The sequence below is a fragment of the Puma concolor genome, chromosome B4 (genome assembly GCF_028749965.1).
Source record: "Puma concolor isolate L17-30 chromosome B4, mPumCon1.1.hap2, whole genome shotgun sequence".
Taxonomy (NCBI): Eukaryota; Metazoa; Chordata; class Mammalia; order Carnivora; family Felidae; genus Puma; species Puma concolor.
Genome location: NC_141673.1, coordinates 104,437,246 through 104,457,069, shown reverse-complemented (window position 1 = coordinate 104,457,069; position 19,824 = coordinate 104,437,246). Strand labels below are relative to the sequence as shown.

The 19,824-nt window shown below is 47.7% G+C and overlaps 1 protein-coding gene across 4 annotated transcripts in view; it reads right to left on the bottom strand.

Moving 5' to 3' along the window:
• CRACR2A (calcium release activated channel regulator 2A) overlaps nucleotides 1-19,824 on the bottom strand; it is a 141,024-nt gene that overhangs the window by 21,503 nt on the left and 99,697 nt on the right. For all 4 annotated transcript variants that reach the window (XR_015253871.1, XM_086714287.1, XM_086714288.1 and 1 more), the window contains 4 exons: nucleotides 16,283-16,328; nucleotides 14,246-14,352; nucleotides 10,129-10,447; nucleotides 5,936-6,068 (listed from right to left, as the gene is read on the bottom strand). Coding sequence is in view for 3 of the 4 variants with exons in the window: in XM_086714287.1 (XP_086570413.1) it covers nucleotides 5,936-6,068; nucleotides 10,129-10,447; nucleotides 14,246-14,352; nucleotides 16,283-16,328 (605 nt within the window). In the remaining variant the exon portion in view is untranslated. The remainder of the gene's footprint in view (nucleotides 1-5,935; nucleotides 6,069-10,128; nucleotides 10,448-14,245; nucleotides 14,353-16,282; nucleotides 16,329-19,824) is intronic.

The following is a 19,824-nucleotide window of genomic DNA, read 5'->3' as shown; positions in this document are numbered from 1 at the left end:
TCACTGTAGTGTAATCCACATGCTCTTTGTGTATACTATAGTAAGTATCAGATCACATATGTATAAAAGCAATACACCAAGGCAAAGACAATCATTATTTTTCATGAATTTACTATTGCAAAGATGGAAAAGGAGGAGAGTGTCCTCATATATCTTTCTTCTCCTCCCTAAAATATTTTTCAAAGTTCCCCTAATAAAATCCAAATATCCCTGCAGGAATGGATCATACCTTCAGACTTCCATCACCCAGTCAAATCTTTGTGGAGGAGTGGGGCAGGGGAAGAGGTGGTAGGCAGATTGGGGGTCAGAAGAGAAGAAAAGGGGTAAGGTAGGGAATCAAAAGCAGCTTTCACCCTTAAGATGGGTTTAGAGCTCCTAATTCCATCCACTGGGCCACTCAAAATCATCTCTCTGAGGCCGGGACCCTACCCAGAGTCTTAGACCAGAGAGACAAGGTCAGAGACATGCATTCTGTACCCCTACAGTGGCCCTCAGAAATAAGGACCTGATGCAGCTTCTTTGAGAACATACTCTTCTTTCCTACATCGTGTAAGAATGTTCCCAAATCAGGGCGCCTGGGTGGCTCAGGCTGTTGAGGGTCTGACTCATGATTTTAGCTCAGGTCATGGTCCCAAGGTCATGAGATTGAGCCCAATGTCAGGCTCCTTGCTGAGCATGAAGCCTGTTTATGATTCCCTCTATCTCCCCCTACCCCTCACCCTTTCTTGCTCTCTCTCTAAAAAAAAGGGGGGGTGCCTAGGTGGCTCAGTCGGTTGAGCGTCAGACTTTGGCTCAGGTCATGATCTCATGGTTTGTGGGTTTGAGCCCCACATCGGGCTCTGTGCTGACAGCTCAGAGACTAGAGCTTGCTTCAGATTCTTTGTCTCCCTCTCTCTCTGCCCCTCCCCCACTCTCACTTTGTCTCATTCTGTCTCTCAAAAATAAATAAATGTAAAAAAAATTAAATAAAAAAAAAAAAGAGTGTTCACAAATGCTTAACATTTTTAAAAACGTCTTTCCTCCTCATGGTATCAGATCAGGGAACCAGAGGGCATTCCCTGCCTCTTTGAAAAGGCCCAGCCTCTGAGGCCTTTAACATGGAGGGCTCAGCAAGGGACAGCAACAGAATCTTGGACAGAATGGGACAAAAAAGACAACAGAGAAGCAGTAAATAGAAAAGGTCATTCCAGCCAACATCTACAGGCACAGGCTAGTGCTCTGGGGAGGGGCCCAGGAGTGGTGGGAAGGCGGGAGAGTCATCCATTCCTAGAATGGCAGACCTACAGGGACTCTACAGTCCCTGTGCTTCACAGGTGAGGCCGTGAGAAGGGAGTGCGTTTGTGCATTTGAGAGAGAAAAAGAGTGGTTTGTCCCATGGGTAGAATGCTTGATATTTCTAGTTTTCCCATGCCATCTCTCAATCTTCACCACACTCCTGTGTCTTTCACATGAGGGTTATTATCTGCACAATGCACGAGCACACGCCTGCATGCACATCTGTACACACATGCACATGCATACACACTCATGCACGGGCACACGCCTGCATGCAAATGCTCACGGGTAAGTGCATGTGTACTCCCCACCCCCACACCATTGAGGGATGAAGAAGCAGGTGTCCAGCAACGGTGTGCCTTGTCCACCGTTGCTTGCCCAGCTGGGCAGCAGCTACCGCCGAGTTGCAAGCCCAGTTCTGAGGCTCATTCTTCTTTTTGGAGCAGTGCCCTGTGCACAAGGACACCTGGCAGCCTCATTTCATCTAGAAAGTCCAGGGCCAAATGCTCTCATCAAAACGGATTATGACTAGCTGGGCTGAATTTGAAAGGGTGAGTTTTCTTCTTAGCTCAAAGTAGAAGGGCTTCCCCAGTCTGTGTTCCAGGGGATTGAAGGAGCTTCCTGCTTCCTGATAACTGCTCAAGAGAAAGCCAGCCATGGTCAACACACCTTCAGGGCCTGATCTTAAAGTAGCCAGAGGGTCCGAAGCCCCCGAAGACAGAGCCTTCTCCTGAATGGAACGGCATGCAGGTGGTGGTGGTGGGGGGGTGGCAGGTGGTGCTGCTTGGGGCAGCTAGGTCTTGGCTGCTGTCATGGTTCTGCTTTACCATAATGGCTAAATTCTTTGCCAGAGGACAGGGAGCTTGTCTTGCAGGGAGCAAAGTGGACCACGGAGTGCTAGACAAAATGGGCTCTGTGCTATGCTGAGCTTGCTGAGGGTCCCTTCTGGGTACACAACATACTTCTTTCTGCAACCTCAGACAAAGAGGCCAAGGAAACAGATAAACCCATGGGGAAGGCTGGGGGTGATGGCAGGAGACACAAGGTGTCACAGTCCAATAGTAGAAGAGGCAGCGTACAATGATGTGGGACCAGAAGGCCTGGAATAAACTGGTTTCTAAGACCACAACCAGTTCTAATATTTCAGGAGCAGAGGTAACCCTCTGTTCTATGTTCTAGTCTCAGTTCTGCCTCTGACGAGCTGTGTGACCTTGGTGGCATTACGTCATTTTGTGGGGTTTCACTCCTCATCTGCAAATGAGGTGTGATGGAGGGTATGGAGGGGTAGGTCAGACGTTCATAATATTTTTTTAAATGTTTATTAATTTTTGAGAGAGAGACAGTGTGTGTGAGCAGGGGAAGGACAGAGAGAGAGGGAGACACAGAACCCAAAGCAGGTTCCAGGTTCTGAGCTGTCAGCACCGAGACCGACGCAGGGCTTAAACCCACGAACTGTGAGATCATGACCTGAGCCAAAGTTGGATGGTTAACCAACTGAGTCACCCAGGCGCCCCCAGATGTTCATAATCTTTAAATTCAGCTGTGACATTCAATGAACACATGGAAGTGACCCCCAACTTGCAACCTAACTGGTTTCTGAATGACAGCTGGACCTTAGGAATCCCTGTTCATTGTGAATCATGTCCAGTCTTGTCGTGGGATAGTATGGATTACAGCTGGGCTGATGGAGTCCAGGGAGGGTGACGTTAGCCCTTCTGGACAAGACAGGCCCCAGACATCATTTAGAGTAGGAGGGATATGGGAGTGGGGAGGGTCTTCAAGGTGTCATGGAGAAAAACTCTGGGGATTTCTCTGTAGAAATGCTGAGTAGGAAGGAAACCAGACTCTGGTGGCCAAGAAAAGGCAGAGTGCATTCTGTTGGGGAAAACTTCTAGAAGAAACACGCTGGGTTGTGGCCTGTGACTTAAAGCAGGGGTCTGTGAGCCAATGTGGGGCAGTGGAAGGAGCACAGGACTCAGGGTCCTGGTTTCCATGGAGCTTTATCTTCTATTCATCAGCCTTGTCATTGACAAAGTGAGCTCTAACGTTCTACACAAGCCATCATTTGACATCTCCGGGACACCCACAGGGCTCAAGCACCTTCCCATGAAGAAAGCTGGTCCTAAAGGGTGCTCCCGGGCAGGGGGCTCCCAGTCACATTGCTGTGTTGTAGCACTTACATGGTGCACAAGCCACAAGTCGAGCACAGATCACGTTCGTATGATGTGGTAGGAGACCGGAAGTCCCCTTTGATGGTGGTGGTAAGACTGAAGGACCTGTAGAGCCCCTGTTAGTACTGTGCTGACTGTGATGGTGTTGCTGCCCTTAACAGGTGGCAGCCAGAGCCCCAGTCTAGGCTCCCTGCTTTGGCCATAGGCAGGACTCTGGGGCTTTCTGTCTCTTTAAAGGGAGCATCTTTCTGGTGGTTGGCATGACATCTGTTACTGACAAGTGTACCAGAACAAGGCACATTATGTGGCAGGGAGACTAATTTCAGCTGCTGTTCCAGCATGTTCTGCGCAGTGTGATGAAGGGCATTCCTGATTTGGAATCTTTGATATTTTTCCGTTCCTAAATTGCAGGTGTTTCCATAATTGGCCTCCTGGGAAGTGCAAATTAGTCTGGTTTTTTCTTTTTCAGAGGCTTCCAGCTCAGGGGCACAAGTTGGAAATGTAAACGGACCCTGATTCCCTGATTTCATCAACAGGAGAGGCACACTGTGTGCACTGTCTAGGGGGATGCCTTTGAGGCCCAAGAGGCTGGCATCTGCCTCTTGCCTCCCATGAGTCTGTGCTGGAGCCCTGACCTGGGGTTCCTATCCCATGGAATGCTCCTGGAAAAGTGAGTCTTCCCTCCCACAGCTATTGCCTTCTGCAGCACACTGGGCTCACTCCCAGACTTGCCTCTCAAGGCCAGACTCTTCCAGGCTTGAGTCACAGGCTCTGCCCCTCTTCCTGTCAGGGTCCTGATTCTTCATGTGGGGACTCTCTCAGTCTTTGGGTGGAATGAGGCAGAAGGGAGGGGTCAGGAGAATGTTCCAGATGTGATAACAGCATAGGAAAAGACCCAGCCGTAAGAACAGTATGCCTGAAGTGTGTGGGAAGGGATCCACATGCAGGAAAAAATTTGGAAGGAAAGGGAAGAAAATGGAGTCTCCCCAGGCAGGGCCCTGGAGCAGGGAAAGTCTGTCTTATAGAGCCAGCTTGTCAGATAGTCAAAGGTCAAACATCGTCTGCACTGAGAACCAGGCTTGGAAGCCTTCCTGGATGACCTGGTTCAAATCCTCCAGGAGGAAAAACTTGAAGCCCCAAGGTGGGGCATGTCCTCCAGAGGTCACACGGCTGATCAGCCAGCGGCAGAGTTGGGATGAAGATCCAGGTCCTCTGGTGTCCCACTGAACTTTAACAGCCTCCCCTGCCTGTATCAATGTGTGCCCAACTCTCGTGGCAGGGAAGTGTCCTCATCACCCACTGGGTGCTGGGCACACACAACTCAATACTGTTAGGAGATACTGTGGGATGGACTAGAAGGGATATGCAGGGGGCCAATATCAGCACTAAACCAGCTGAGGGGATGTGGACAAGCGTCCTTAACCTCTCTGGGCCTCAGTTTCCTGATCTTTCCATTGGGCTGATAACAGGGGTTGTGTGAACACAGATTTGAAGAGATGAACATAAAAGCCCATGCTAACTATGCAGGTCACATCAATGTATTTTCAAATCCAGCTGACCGATCACTCCAGTTAAATGGTACATAGTAGGTGCTTAAGGGATTTATGTTTTGCTTGAGTGATTCAAACAAAAGCTAAAAGGTCAGTACACCCTTGAGTCTTGTCACATATTCCAATGCAGTGAGCAAAGGCCTCCATGTGAATAAAATATTACTCAGGAGTGGGAACACATTAAGCCATGATCATCCATTAGTGGCTGAGCCTAATGATGAAACCCAGCTGTCACCCAGCAGGCCTGGGATGCAGAATGGGTAAAATGTGATGGTAAATGAAGCCACCCAATGCACTGTCCTCCACTCCACCCATCTACACACACACACACACACACACACACACACACACACACACACACCAGAGGGCAGGGCAGGAAGCTGCTGGCCCCTGGGGGAGGTGGGGATACATACACACACACACACACACACACACATACACACACACACGCAGGAGGGCAGGCAAGAAGCTGCTGGCCCCTGGGGGAGGTGGGGACACACACACACACACACACACACACACACACCGGAGGGCAGGGCAGGAAGCTGCTGGCCCCTGGGGGATGGGGTGGGGATTGTGGTGTCAGGTGTGCACCTGAGGAAAAGCATGAACACTCAAGGCCCTGCTGAAAATGGAGAAAAAAGATAAGAAATAGATGGGCTCAGAGACGAGGGAGCATGAGGCAAACTTCAGTTCCCCTGAGGCTGGACAGAGGAAGCCTTCTGTGGTTCCGCTCCATGTGGAACAAGCTCAGCAGCTAGCACCGTGCAGGGTGAGGGAGGTGGACTTCACCTTGCCCCTTTAGCCTCACTGGGGAACAAGCGGACACGGGCCTCCCTACCCGCCAGGCCCCCATGGTCACTCCTGCTGGGCCCCCAGTCCCTTCCTGGGCCCCCTTCTCATACCGTCCCCTTCCCAGAGTGGGACCCGAGAACTCACCTACAGTGGCTGCCAGGCCTGGGGCAAACCGGTCCTCACAGAACCTCCTCAGGAAAGATGTCTTCCCCACGGCCGAGTTGCCCACTAACACAATTTTGAAGAGCCGGTCTGGGATGGAGGGAGAGGCTTCCTCCTGTGGATGGCAGACAGTCTGGCCAACCGCCAGGATGGTCACCAGCCCCTCCTCCTGCTACGACCTGTCCCTACAGTGTCCAGGCGAAGGTGGGGACCTGCCCCCGGACCAGCATGAGGGAGGGCACTCCAGCTTTGGATGCACATAGCTTTGGGCTCTGGGCACAGAGGCTCCTTCTAGCTTCAGTGGGAGGGAAGAGAGACACTCATTCAACCATGTGTTGTCTGCCTCCTGTGTTGCAGACCCCTGTGTTGTCCCTGAAGACACAGGGACAAGGAGGCAGGCCTGGTTTGCCGTGGAGGGAAGGAGGCAGGCGTGTAAACAAAAAATTATAAAACAAGCTGCTGAGTGCTCTAGGAGCACAGAGGAAGAGTCAAGGATCCACAGGGGAGGACACTTTCAGCTGGGGTTTAAAGAGGAGGCAGAGATGCTCCATGCAGGGGAAGGACAGGTGGGATGTTTGCTGGGGGTGGGGGGAGATAGAAAAAAGGAAGCATGTCTATATCACAGGGGCAGAGACTGCCTGGGGTGGGCTAGGGAGCCTTGATTTCTGCCCTATCATTGCAAGCCTGGACTGAATGGAGGACGCTCTTGCCTCCCTGCATATCACTCTTCTGTCCATCTCATCAGCTTCTGTTTAGGACCCCGTCTGCCCTGGGGAACAGTCTCCACTCAGTAGGTTGGGAAATCCACAATGCCAGGCCACCGGACAGAGCTTTCGAGAGCCAGTCACTGTACTCCTTCTCCTGTGTCCAGCAGCAGTAGGGAGATAGACTGGGAGCCGGCCTGCTCTTTAGTCTGGGATGCTAGAGCCCAGTGGGGAATGGACTTGCTCCAGGACTGCCAGGAGCAGCAGAGTAAGGAGCCGCCTTCTGGCACAAAGTCCTCTCGGCTGCATGATCCTCCCTTCCATTGAGCTGCTTGTGTGCTCGCCCAAATCCTGCCTCTGGGCCCAGCACCGCCTGCCCAAGCCAGGAGGCTCTTTTGAATCTATTTAGAAGCGGATTTGGGGGAATTAGCTCCTCTCATTGAGCAAATACTATAATGGAGTGACAGCAGATATTAGCAGAACTTGAGTCTCAGAGAAAAGCCATTAACAGCCTTTTGGGGAGAAATCAATTCCATGTAGTACTTAGGAGGGAATTCAAGGTCAATTACAGGAGTTTAAACTAAACCTTTAACAAACCGCACACTCATAAACTATGCTCTCTGCCCTGTTTTCTTTATTCTTGTAATGCAGAAGGGCATCCAACCTGATGGTCTCTGCTCAGCCTCTCTGCCTCCAACTGTCATCTATTTGAGACTACAGCTCAGTGCAACAGTCTGTGTATCCCTAGGCACAGCGACAGGTGGGGAATGTGAGGCCTAGGGCAAGAGAAGGAGGTTCTGGCTGCAGATGCTGTGCTGGCCCTACTCCAAGAAGAGCACATTTTTTTGTAGGCCAAAGAAGGTCAACATACTGATGGTCCAGCTCTAGGCAGGACCCAGTTGACGGGTGCAGGGAACTCCTAGTCATGTTTACTCATGTAACCTGTGTCCCCTCTGGGGGGCAGTCTGCAGTGAGGCAACCAGACTGGGGTGCCAGGGCTAGAGAAAGACCTGTTCTCATTCTCCTTCCTAGCACTTTTTTTTTTTTTAAATAAGCTTTAAGAAACTAAAGGTAATACTTGCTAATTTTTAAAATTAGGAAAAACAAGGGCACCTGGTGGCTCAGTTGGTTAAGCGGCCAACTTCGGCTCAGGTCATGATCTCATGGTTTGTGAGTTCGAGGCCTGCGTCGGGCTCTGTGCTGACAGCCCAGAGCCTGGAGCCTGCTTCAGATTCTGTGTCTCCCCCTCTCTCTGCCATTCCCCAACTTGTGCTCTGTCTCTCTCTCTCTCTCTTAAAAATAAATAAACATTAAAAAAATAATAAAAAAATAAAATTAGGAAAAACAGAAAAGTAGAGAAGAAAATAATTACTCATAATCTACCTTACCACCCAGAAGTGGTCACTATTTGTATTTGGATGCATTTCTTCCAGGCTTTTTTCCATATAGATGAATGAATATATGTTTTACTTAAAGAGATTTGAGATATTGGGGCGCCTGGGTGGCTCAGTCAGATAGGTGTCCGACTCTTGATTTTGGCTCAGGTCACAATTTCATAGTTTGTGGGTTTGAGCCCTGCATCGGGCTCTGCACTGACAGTGTGGAGCTTGCTTGGGATTCTCTCTCTCCCTCTCTCTCTCTGCCCCTCCCCCACTCGTTCTCTTCTGCTCTCTCAAAATAAACAAACTTAATAAAATAAAATAAAAAGATTTGAGATATTATATACAATTTTATTCTACTTTCTCATATTAAATTATAAATATTTTTCTGCATCACTAAAGTTTCTTGAAAATGTTATTTTTAGCAGTGCTACGTAATCTATTGAGTTAATACACTTGAATTTATGTTTCTCTCATTGGACATTTTTTCAAGTGTTTACAAATATACATAACCATTGTTGAGTTAAGTCTTTTTCTGAATCTGGTTATTTCCTTAGGAAAGATTGCTGGACGAGAAGTGCCAGTTTGTAGGATGTGGAATTTTTAAGTTCTTGATTCCTGTTATCAAACCGCTTTCCAGAAAGGCTGTACCAATTTATTCCTTAGCAGCCTTGCATGGGAGGGCCTGCCTCACAGTGCTCTTCTAAAGACCAGAGCCTCCACCGAAGCTGCTATTGCCTCCTTGTACAGCGTATTTCCCCATTGCTGTAGTTTCTGTCCTGGGCTAACTATTGGCACACCTGGGGCAGCCAGCACTGACAGGAGAGCACATGGTGAGAAGCCTGGGCGCATGTCCCTGTGGGGCTAGACCAGGCCCCACTCTTCTGGGCTTCTGTGTCCCTCTCTGTCACATGGGAGAAGCCATTTCTGATGGACCCCATCAGACAACTGTGGGGATCACATGGCCCAGCACACATGGATGCTTAGTTTTTCCCTTTATCTGGTCTCCTACTGACTTCTTAACACTTTTATATTGGGGGGTATATCTTGGGATATTTAAAACCCCTATGTGCCCCCTGCCTGCAAGTGTAGGTCTGTGATGAAGGGTACATGGAAGGGCGTGTAGGAAGGAGGAGCTCCTACCCACCACTGGTGCCATCCAGTTCTCAGTTTCCCCTGGCTTAGGGCCCTTCAGGGAAAGGATATGTAAGCATGAATGTTAGGCCAGGCCCAAGAATGACAATGATGCCGACAGGTCCCTGCAGTGGTCAGAAAGGTTTCCTGTCATACATGCTAACACAGCCATTTGAAAATGCTCCAGTGGTAAGGGCTCAGGTCTAAAGGGCTGCCCCAGTGGACGGGGCGAGCCTCTTTCACATTGTCGTGGACATTTCTATAGCCTTTTAGAGGGTCAAGTGGGAGGTGAAAGGGCTTGAGGAGTCTATTCATGGGCCTGGATCACCAACAAGGTGAGGAACATCATCACCATGAACCAGAGGAAGATGGTTAATATGGCCTACTTCTCCCACAAGATTTAGCAGAAATACCTGGTAGGAAGTGCAGGAGGGATGTGGGAACAGAGGGTTACCCCAAAGGGAGGCATGGGAAGGGCATTTGGGAATTAAACCATGATTAGCTGATGAGGAACTGAGAGAAAAATGATGGTACACAAACTTTGCAGAGCAATGATTGCCCCTGTTGGGAACAGTCACAGAATGTGAGAGAGGATGTGTAATTTCAAAAGTATGTGATAATTTTATGCTAAGAGCCAAGCAGATTGTTTGTCTAAAGTAGCTACTCAGTAAATGCTTCTGAATCTGAATCAGAAATGAGAACATAGGGAGTGGGGAAAACAACAGAAGTTATAGAGTATTTACCAGGACCCCTGAGTCTCCCCAGTGACACTCAGTTCAGCAGGGCAAGCTAGTATCAGAAGGACACAAATATGATGATTCATAAAACTAGCTGCACCTGACTTCCCAAGCTGAACCTGACTTCTCACGCTGCTTTTGCGGCTCTTGGGCTCAAATGCAAATGACAGGTATAGAGGTGACAAGTGACATCTATGGACCAATATAGGATGTGCACTTACCTTAGACAGGTCTTCTTTTCCAATAGGTTGCCCTCGAGGAGATGTAGGCATGCATTCCAAAGGTCTGGCCTGTTGGCTTTGTCCTTCCGCCCTCTGTTGGGAGACCTTTTCCTCTTCTGGGCATTTGCTCAGTGGCTGCTCAAAGCCACCATCCAGGAGCTGGGGCAAGGGGTCTTCTTCAATAGAGATGATTCTGCGGAATGCCCGGGTGAGTGGACCCCCAGGTCCTGGCTCCTCTTCTGGAAGGGGATATCCACTCAGGCCCAGGGAGCTTCTCCTTCTCGAGAAGCCAAATACATCTTCTTCCTCCTCTGACTGGCTATTTTTGGATAGGGAAGGGAAGAGAAATGGGGAGAATAGCACAAAATATATCAATATTGAAACCAGAGAGATGTCTCATAGCTCTTTGACAAACAAGATGTCTTGAAAGCTCTGTGACAAACAAGTAACTGAAGAGCATTACGCCTTGGGGGCAGAGAGCTCCAGGAAAGGAAAAAACAAGACCCTGCATTCTTGGGCTCATTCACCCAACACACTTATGGAAGTGCTTAGTGAATATAAAAATGACAAAGTGATGGTGATGATGATGAAGGTGATGGTGATGATGAAGGTGGTAGTGATGATGATGACAAAGGTGGTGGTGAGGATGGTGGTGTTGAAGATGATGAAGGTGGTGTTATGATGATGAAGGTAGTGGTGATAATGATGAAAGTGGTGGTGATGAAGATGATGAAGGCATTGGTGATGATTATGATGATGTTGCTGGTGTGATGATGAAGGTTGTGGTGATGATGATGATAAAGATGGTGGTGATGTTGATGATGATGGCAATCATGAAGGTGGTGGTGATGGTAGTGGTGATGAAGATGATGAAGGTGGTGGTGATGATGATTACCACCAGATATTTAGCTAATGACATAGTCACACACAGGTGGACATGTCCTCCTGGAATGCTCAGCGTAGTGGGGAATGGAAGCCGTAATGGCACAACTAAATATACTTCGACAAGCTGTGGGAAGTGCTTAAAAGGTGGAGTGAGGGTGTGAGGAAAGGAGACAGGGGCACCTGGATGGCTTAGTTGGTGGAGCGTTTGACTTCGGCTCAGGTCATGATCTCATGGTTTGTGAGTTCAAGCCCCACATTGGGGTTCACTGCTATCCGTGGAAAACCCACTTCAGATCCTCTGTCTCCCTCTCTTTGCCCTTCCCCAACTTGTGCTCTCTCAAAAATAAATAAAACATTTAAAAAAAGATCTGGAGGGGCGCCTGGGTGGCGCAGTCGGTTAAGCGTCCGACTCCAGCCAGGTCACGATCTCGTGGTCCGTGAGTTCGAGCCCCGCGTCGGGCTCTGGGCTGATGGCTCAGAGCCTGGAGCCTGTTTCCGATTCTGTGTCTCCCTCTCTCTCTGCCCCTCGCCTGTTCATGCTCTGTCTCCCTCTGTCCCAAAAATAAATAAACGTTGAAAAAAAATAAATAAATAAATAAAATAAAAAAAGATCTGGAAATAAAGTACCCACAATTAACAATCAGGTGGCCTTGGCTGTGGTCCCATACCAGCCCTTACTGACTATGCCACTAGGTAAGACACTTCCACCCTTCCAAATCTCAGTTTCCTCAGCATAAAAATGTGGCTCATCTTCCCTGCCTATCTCACAAATAAGACAATGCATAAGTAGACATGTTCACAAAACAGCCCTTGGCAATGTGAGTGAGGGGTACTGTTGCTCTGGGAGAAGCCCCCACCACAGGATGGACGTCCACTGGCTCCAAAGAAGCTGCTCACTTGGGGATGGGCTTGGGGTTGGAAGCAAGCCAGACAGGGCACCTCTACCTGCTTTTTCTACCTTTCTTTTTCTCTTTCAGTGTCCCTGGAAGTCAGAGTGAAGAGTAAGTGGCCTCAGAGGTCTACATGCATATTTGCTCCCAGAAGCATCTGAGCATCAAGAATAAGGAAAAGCAGCAGGAAGTGAAAGGAGGGAACTGGTCAACCAGATGTAGAATGAAAGCACAGGCTGTATTTTCAGAAGGTTTTGACAGCAAAGGCCTCACAGACCCTTCCTGGCACAGGAGCTCGGGTCTCTGTGAACAATTAAAGCTGGGAAGTGTTTTAAATGGAAGTTTGACAGGGAGAATTTTGAGTCCAAAACTGAAACACACATGCACGTCCACACACATGCACACAAATATGCAATGATTAGAAAAGAAAACAGAATGTGAATGAGGTAAGGAAGTGACAGGGCCAATGGAGAAAGAAGGCAGGGGGGAAGGTCACAGAGTATGCAGAACAGTGAAGCTCCCTTCATTTCCCCCCTGTCTTCAGCTTATAATATTTATTATTCCTAAGGACCAGTAATAGGAAGGAAAAAGGAAAAACTGCATGTATCATTGTCCCAAAGTTAAGTACAACTCCAAAAGATAAATTAAGAGAGAAGGCTTGCTCACAAAAATGGTGACTTAATTTGGTTCCCTTGATATAAAATAAAGAACTTTATAGCAATTCAGGGACTTTTCCAGTTATTTATAAAATCATAGTTTTTAATAGAAGCTGACTGTCCTCTCTCCAACAAATTTCTTCTCTAGTCTATCAACCCTACTGACTGCTTATCCACTTTAGAACACAATTAGTATTCCCATTCACTTTCACTCTGCTTCCACCCAAGTATGTACATGTGTGCACATGTGAGCAAGTGTGCGAATACACATGCAGCATATTTTTTAAAGGCCTTGCAGCCAGGAAAAAAAATGGCCACCGCAACAGCCCTAAAATGAAGCATTTTTTTGAAAAAAGCTTTTGATTTGGAAAATTCTCGAGCACTATTGACACCCTGTAATACCCTTGGCTTAGCACGACTGTGTTCATTTTTGGTTTTGTCACCAAAGGCTATGTACCAGCAGCAGAGAGCAGTGGCTTCTGCCAAAGTCTGTATTGGAACTGATGGTGCACAATTTGTTATTTACTTGATTGCCTGTTTCCTTTACTCAACCATAAGCTCCATGAGAGCAAAGATAGGGTCTATTTTGCTCACCACTGTATACTTCACACATAGCATAATATCTTGCACATAGGAGGCACTCAATAATGGATTTTACGGCAGGACTCATGTTTAGCTTATTTTTGGATCTTCACAGAACTCAAAACAATGTCTGGTACAAAGTAAGTCATCGGTGAATGTTTGTTGAATGAATATATTCAATGCTGAGTTGGTGAAAGGCCAACTCTTATTGCAGAAACTTGGATCCCCAACTGTATCCCTCTCTGAGCTATTTAGAAAAGCAATTCAGGATGACTGGGTCCAAGCCTTGACTGATGAGCTCATCAACATCTCCAGAGTCACTTCCCCTTTTTGTATTGTGATTTCATACTTGCTGTCCTCAGGGTCTCCTGGATAAGCAAATCTATTCACTTTTTCCCTGGCTTTCATACTTAGGGGTCTGGTTGCCTCTACCTTTATATGGCCTTTATGTGGATGGAGCAACATGTCAAAAAAGAAGAGAGGGCAGAGGACTGGCTTGCCTCTTTCAATGGGCAATGAGCCACCCCTTTGGGGACTCCAACTCAATAATGTGCTAACAACCACAAAAAATGTTATCTTTGAGGTAATTAAATATGAGTCATTGAAAGGAATCTGTCAAGCGCAGGCCCTATTCCTGCTTATAAAGGAGTTCAACTATTGGAGACTCCATACCACACTTTAATTTCCCTTCAGAGTCCAAATAGTCATGTCCTTGAAAAACCAAGTGCATTCAGCCTACTCAACAGAGAGCACAGTACCTACAGCCACGCTTCATCTCTCCTGCTCGACCCCTCTCGTCCTCTCTCTCTTTCCTCCACTGATCTACAGCGTCTCTTCAGTTCCTTTCTGTAGACACACACCAGGGTGGGGCAGCCCCAGAAGATGATGTCCTGTCCTAGGGACCTGCTCTGCATAGTCCTCCTCCCACTTGGATGTAGGGTAAGGAAGGAACATGTCCTCCAAGATTCAAGGGGAATGAGTGAAACTGATTCCAGGCTCCCTCACCCAGGGCCACTCCTTGAGAAACAACGGGCTCAGAGCCAGCTCTGGAGGAGTGCAAGACAAATGAACACATAATGAATGAAGAAATACAGGATAACTTACCTCCTAAGAATCCCTCTGCCATCCATATATTTGCCTATCACAGAGCCAGATCTCTGTTTCCAGTTTGCCTTGGAAGCAGCTGTGTTTGCCTTGGCTGCCTTATCTTTCTGCAGAAACACAGAATGCCCTCAGATCCATGCCTGCTGATATGTCCCAATATTTGAGCAGAAAGGGCTCAACTTTCCCACCTCACAGGTCAGGCTCTAAACAAATTTCTGAAGTAAGACGCAATGTTCACATGCTCCCTGTTAACATTCACCCACTCTTTTCTTTTGTTATTGTCTCTTGCCAGGATCCCTCCATCTCCCACCCAAAATCTAAGGGAATGAATCTATACACAGTTTAGAGCCTGGGGTCCACCTTGTTACCCTTCACAGGAGTACTAACAGTTTGCAAGATGACAATAAGAAGAGATAATGTGGAATGCATAGGAAAATATTTACGCGTGGAAATGTCTGTGCATCTTTAAATCACACTCATCTGTGTGCCTCTAACTCTTTACTTCCAAAGCCCCAGGAATGAGAAAGGGACTGGTCCAGAGGATCGATTAGCCCAGCGCCCTTGTTGGGGAGGGGAGGAGTCAGGGCTTGCAACCCTGTTGGCAATTCTCCCCAGCAAATGTCTTCCAGAACATGAGGGGGAGTTCGATCACAAGGAAGAATCTCTCATCAACCATCCCCACGATTTCCAGTGATTCTTAATGAGAGAAGGAGGGGCTGCAGTGCTCCCAGGGTCCCTGAAGGTATGGCTATAATGATTCCAAATTAATCTTTAATTATTATTCAGCATGAACGTGATTTTATCCCTCTTTTTTCTATTCCCCGCTAGGGGTTGTTAATTCCATTCCCTTTTCAAAGCAAAATGAGTTTGGCAGGTGGAGGGACGTGAGGTCAAAGGATTAGGCGGACATTTGGTTGGAAGTTTCATAATAAATTCAGTGTTACTTCTAAAACAATTATAACCATTATCATCCTCAAACAAACATGTGTAGGCTTAAGCCTTGCTCGAATAGTACACAGAGGTAGGCGGTAGAGAAGTTTGCTGCCAGTCAGTGACAGAAAAGATACAGTGGTGTAACCAGGTCGCCCAGGGATTTGCAGTTATAAACCAGGTCGGACCTAATTCACTGCAAACCGGCTGCCTTGTGCTGACCACATTTAGGCCACTGTCCAGCTAAGGGCCCACAGCATATGACCCTCCTCTTTCCAAGAGTTTTTTTTTTTCCCTCGAAAGTATCTATCATATGGAAAAAAGGATAGGCATTCCCTTTCCTCATGTGATAGTTGGGGTCATGGTTCAAGGAAATTAATGACTTGCCCAGGGACATACGAGAAATTCATGGTGTGATAAATCCTGATCATTAGAACATTGCATCAATGAATTCTTCCCTCTTTTTCCTTCCCTTCAGAGCATCCAATGACTCCTATCTAAAGGGGAAGATGAGTAGGAGAACACGGAATCCTGGATTTTGTTTAATGTGGCTCAAAATGATGACCTGTAAATAAATATAGGATTCTGTGCTATTAGGGAAAGTGTGTACTGTAGAGCTCAGGTCTGGAGGAGCAGGGTCCCCACAGGATAAAAAATGGGTACTTAAAATCAGCTATGTTAATAGTCAAATGTACATTTTTAATTTGTTCCATGATTGTGGAAAAATGCAAATTTCATCAAATGATAAAAATTTTAATGAAGGAAAAAAAAACTTGTGAGTGTTTTGGTTAAAAGTGATCATGACATTTCAACTGCACCGCCTCCTGGATGGAGCTACCATGTCCATGTCCAAGAAATCTGTGACCCTCCCAAGCATCGTAGTCTCTTCATGCCAAGAAGAAAGTGTGTTACTTCACGGAAAACTAACACACTGCTACTCAGAAGGCTCCCTCGAATTTTTTATTATTTTCAAAAAATCCATGCCATTTTCTGCTTCTACAGAAAGGGTGAGCCAGACTGCAAGGACATTCTTGGGCCTGTCCCAGCATGGTCTCTGGCGGCCAGGGGACCCAAACCCCGTCGGGAAAGGGAACACAGGGCAATTACCTGAAAACAGATGTCCCGTTCATCCCGAAGGTGCTTGTTCCTTTCCCTGCAAACAGAAAAGGGGAATCTATTCAGACATGGTATTTGCAGTCGAGAAATCCAAGAGCAGCCACTTTGCCAGTGAGAGGAGTGCAGAGAAAGGCTTTATGTGGAAGGCCCAGGGAGCGCGTGGAATCTCTTTCCTAAGGGGGGGGGGTGATGGAGGGTAGTGTGTGTGTAAATCAGTTGGAGGCAGGGGTGGGGGGACATAGAATGACTGTGACACCCACCACCCTTCAGGATCATGCACTGGTCTGTCCTGCCACTAGGGGGAGCCTCCCCCAGAGGGTGACCAGCAGTTCCAGCTGCACCTGTGAGCTTGCTATTGGGCGCGCTCTCTCTCTGAACCATTCATTTCATGCATGCATGCAGTACTCCCACAAATGTCCCCTGAGCACCCACTACATGCTAAGTGAAGTCCTAGCTCTCAAGGTTTACACAAATAGATAAAAGAAAAAGTTTCTGTCCTTGGGGAATTGGTGTTTTAGTGCAGGGTTCATTGCTCTCAAGAAAGATAAAGCAGGGACGTGGAATAAAGAGTGCCAGGGGTGCAGTGGTATTTCAGGAGGCCGGTCAGGGAGGGGCATCTGTGCAGAGGCTTGCAGGAGCGAAGGGGCACTATGCCAGCAGTTGAGGGAAGAGCAGCACAGGCAGTGGAGACAGCAAAGGCTAAGCCTGGAGTCAGGCTCAAACAGGGGTGTGCAAGGAACACAGAGGAGGGCATCAGAGTGCTCAGAGGAGAGCCGCTAGGAAATGAAGTCAGAGGGGCACCCGGGTGGCTCAGTCTGTTGAGTGTCTGACTCTTAATCTCGGCTCAGGTCATGATCTCACAGTTTGTGGGTTCAAGCCCCACATCAGGCTCTGTGCTGACACTATGGAGCCTGCTTGAAATTCTCTCTCTCCCTCTCTCTCTGCCACTCCCCCCCATCAAAATAAATAAATAAACATTTTTTTAAAAAAGCAAATGAGGTCAGAGAAAGGTGAGGGGACAAATGGAGACCTGCTCATTCATAGTCTTGTGGGCCATTGTAGGAACTTGGGATTTTACTCCAGATGAGATATGAAGCCGTGGGGGTTGGGGGAGTAGCAGAGGAGTGTCCTGATCTGACTCAAGTTTTCAAAGGAGCCCTACAGATGCTGTGCTAAGAATACATTGCTGGAGACAAGGGTGGCACCCTGAGAACTGGCCACTCTTTCAAGCAACATGGAGGTCCCTGGTTCCCCTTTCAGTGCAATTGAGGCAGAAGGAGCCTGACTGGAGGGTCAAGAATGTGAGGAAAGGAAGTGGAGATGGAATGCAAGTGTAAACAATTCTTTTGAAAGGTTTTGAAAGCCATTAAAGAAATGCAAAGTAGCTGGATGCCTAAGTGGTGACAGGAGCTGCTGGGTAAGAAATGTTATAGGACATTGGTTGGTCTCCCCAAAAGAGAAACAACCAGCCATGGAGGAGAGACAATACCCACTGGACCAGCCCTTGAGGAAGGTCTCATTCTAGTGCACATTTGGGAGAGCCAGGCACATGGGGCATTCAGCCACCACAACAGAGAAGGCGGGAGGTAGGCATGGATGGGCACAGGGGACATGCTCATGTGACAGTTCTGCCTGTCTCCATGATAGTAGCAAAGCCTGAGAATGGCAAAGGGAGAGTTTCCTTCCAGAAGGCCCCTCGCTCTATGCTGGCAGAGAGGTTAGCAGCCTTGCACCCGGGTGAGGACATGGGGGCCCCGGGAAGCCCCATCTCCATCAGGGAGTTCGCTGTGGTGTTTCCTGCTTTGTGCAGTCATCTCCAGGCAGAAGCTTCGACAGTCAAAGAGATGCTACACCCTCTAAATAAATGTCCACCTTAATTCACACTAATGCCCTGTCGTGATGGTCACTCATATATATATCATCTCACTCTCAAGAGAAGCCTGTGAGGCAGGCATGAGAAAACGAACATTCCATCTGGTTAAGTCAATTGCCCAAGGTCACACAAAGTAATAAGGGTAGTGCTGGGTCTTGACCCAGATCCGGCCCCAAAGTCCATGTTCCCAACTGAGTCCCCTGAAATTGTTTCCTTTTGCTGCTACTTGCCCCTAGGAGGGCAGTCCCTTCCTCACACTGTCATATCCCAGCCATTGCCATGATGGGGGCAGACCCCCATCCTCCCCCCCAACTTCCAACTTGATATCCCTTGCCTCGGCATTATCTCTGTCCTTGATTCCCATTTCCCCACTGCTGTCTGTCACTACCCGATGATTTCACTGTGGAGGAAAAATCTGCCATGGGGGCCTTCCTCGCTACGGATGGACTTTGACCTGCTGCAGAATCTAAGCTTGTATGCATGTGATAGCACAGAAAGACTTTGGGCATGTAATTCTGCACAAATGCCAGTCTCCATCAAAAAGACCCATGCGTTTGTAGAGATCTGCCTTGTCATTCTCCTCTGCTCATTCGCTTTGAATCTGTCTTTTTCTTCTAAGTACAACAGAAAAAAGGGGGAAAAATCAAAATTTGTCCTTGTACACCCTGTTCTCTTCTTTTCACTAAAGCCTTCTAAGATTCAAGACCTGCTCTCAAATGGATTAGAACTTGGTCATGTCAGAACCCCCTTCCATCTCCCCAGCCTTTGCAGTCCTGTTTGAATCATGTATTGAGGGAAGTAAATCTGAAATGCATTCAGTTCTGAGCACTTTTCAATTTGGTAGCATCACAGATGCCAGACACGGTGACCTCACCTTGCTTTCAAATAAAACAAAACAAGTCAGAGTGTACCTGATTTAAGACAACTGCACTCTAAAAACCAGAACCTGGGGAGCCTGGGTGGCTCAGTCGGTTAAGCGGACGACTCTTGATTTTGGCTCAGGTCATGATCTCATGGTTTGTGAGTTCGAGCTCCACATTGGGCTCTGTGCGGACAGCGTGGAGCCTGCTTGGGACTCTTCTCTCTCTCTCTCTCTCTCTCTCTCCCTCCAGCACTCTTTCTCTCTCAAAATAAATGAATAAGCTTAAACAAAAATAAAAAGCAGAACCCAAAGTGCTCGTGCCCCATCACCATTCCCAAGAGGTGTTTGGCAGACAGAAGGTACTGTAACTTGGAAACCTCACATGCAAAAGTGAAAATCCCATCTTTCCACACGCAGGTTTTGTTTTGGGTTTGGTTTTGGCACATTCCAGACCAATGAGCTTTGAATTTACAGTAAGTTTTAGCAAGTGGAGGAAACTCTAAACTCCTTTGCTCTGTTTATGCTCTGTTTGTGACTCATTTGCTCACTCAACAGACATTAGGAGACTATGGCAGAATCAAGAGAATCAGCCAGATACAGATCTCAAGTCTGACTCCCGAAGTGAGTGTCTGTCTCCTTTGGTAAATTGCTTCACTTCTCTGCTATCATTTTCCTTCTCTGTTAATTCCCCTATCAGGAACTGCCCTCCTTTCTTTAATTTTGTTGAAGATGAAAGGCATACCAGGGGCACCTGGGTGGCTCAGTTGGTTGAGCGTCTTGACTTCGGCTTAGATCATG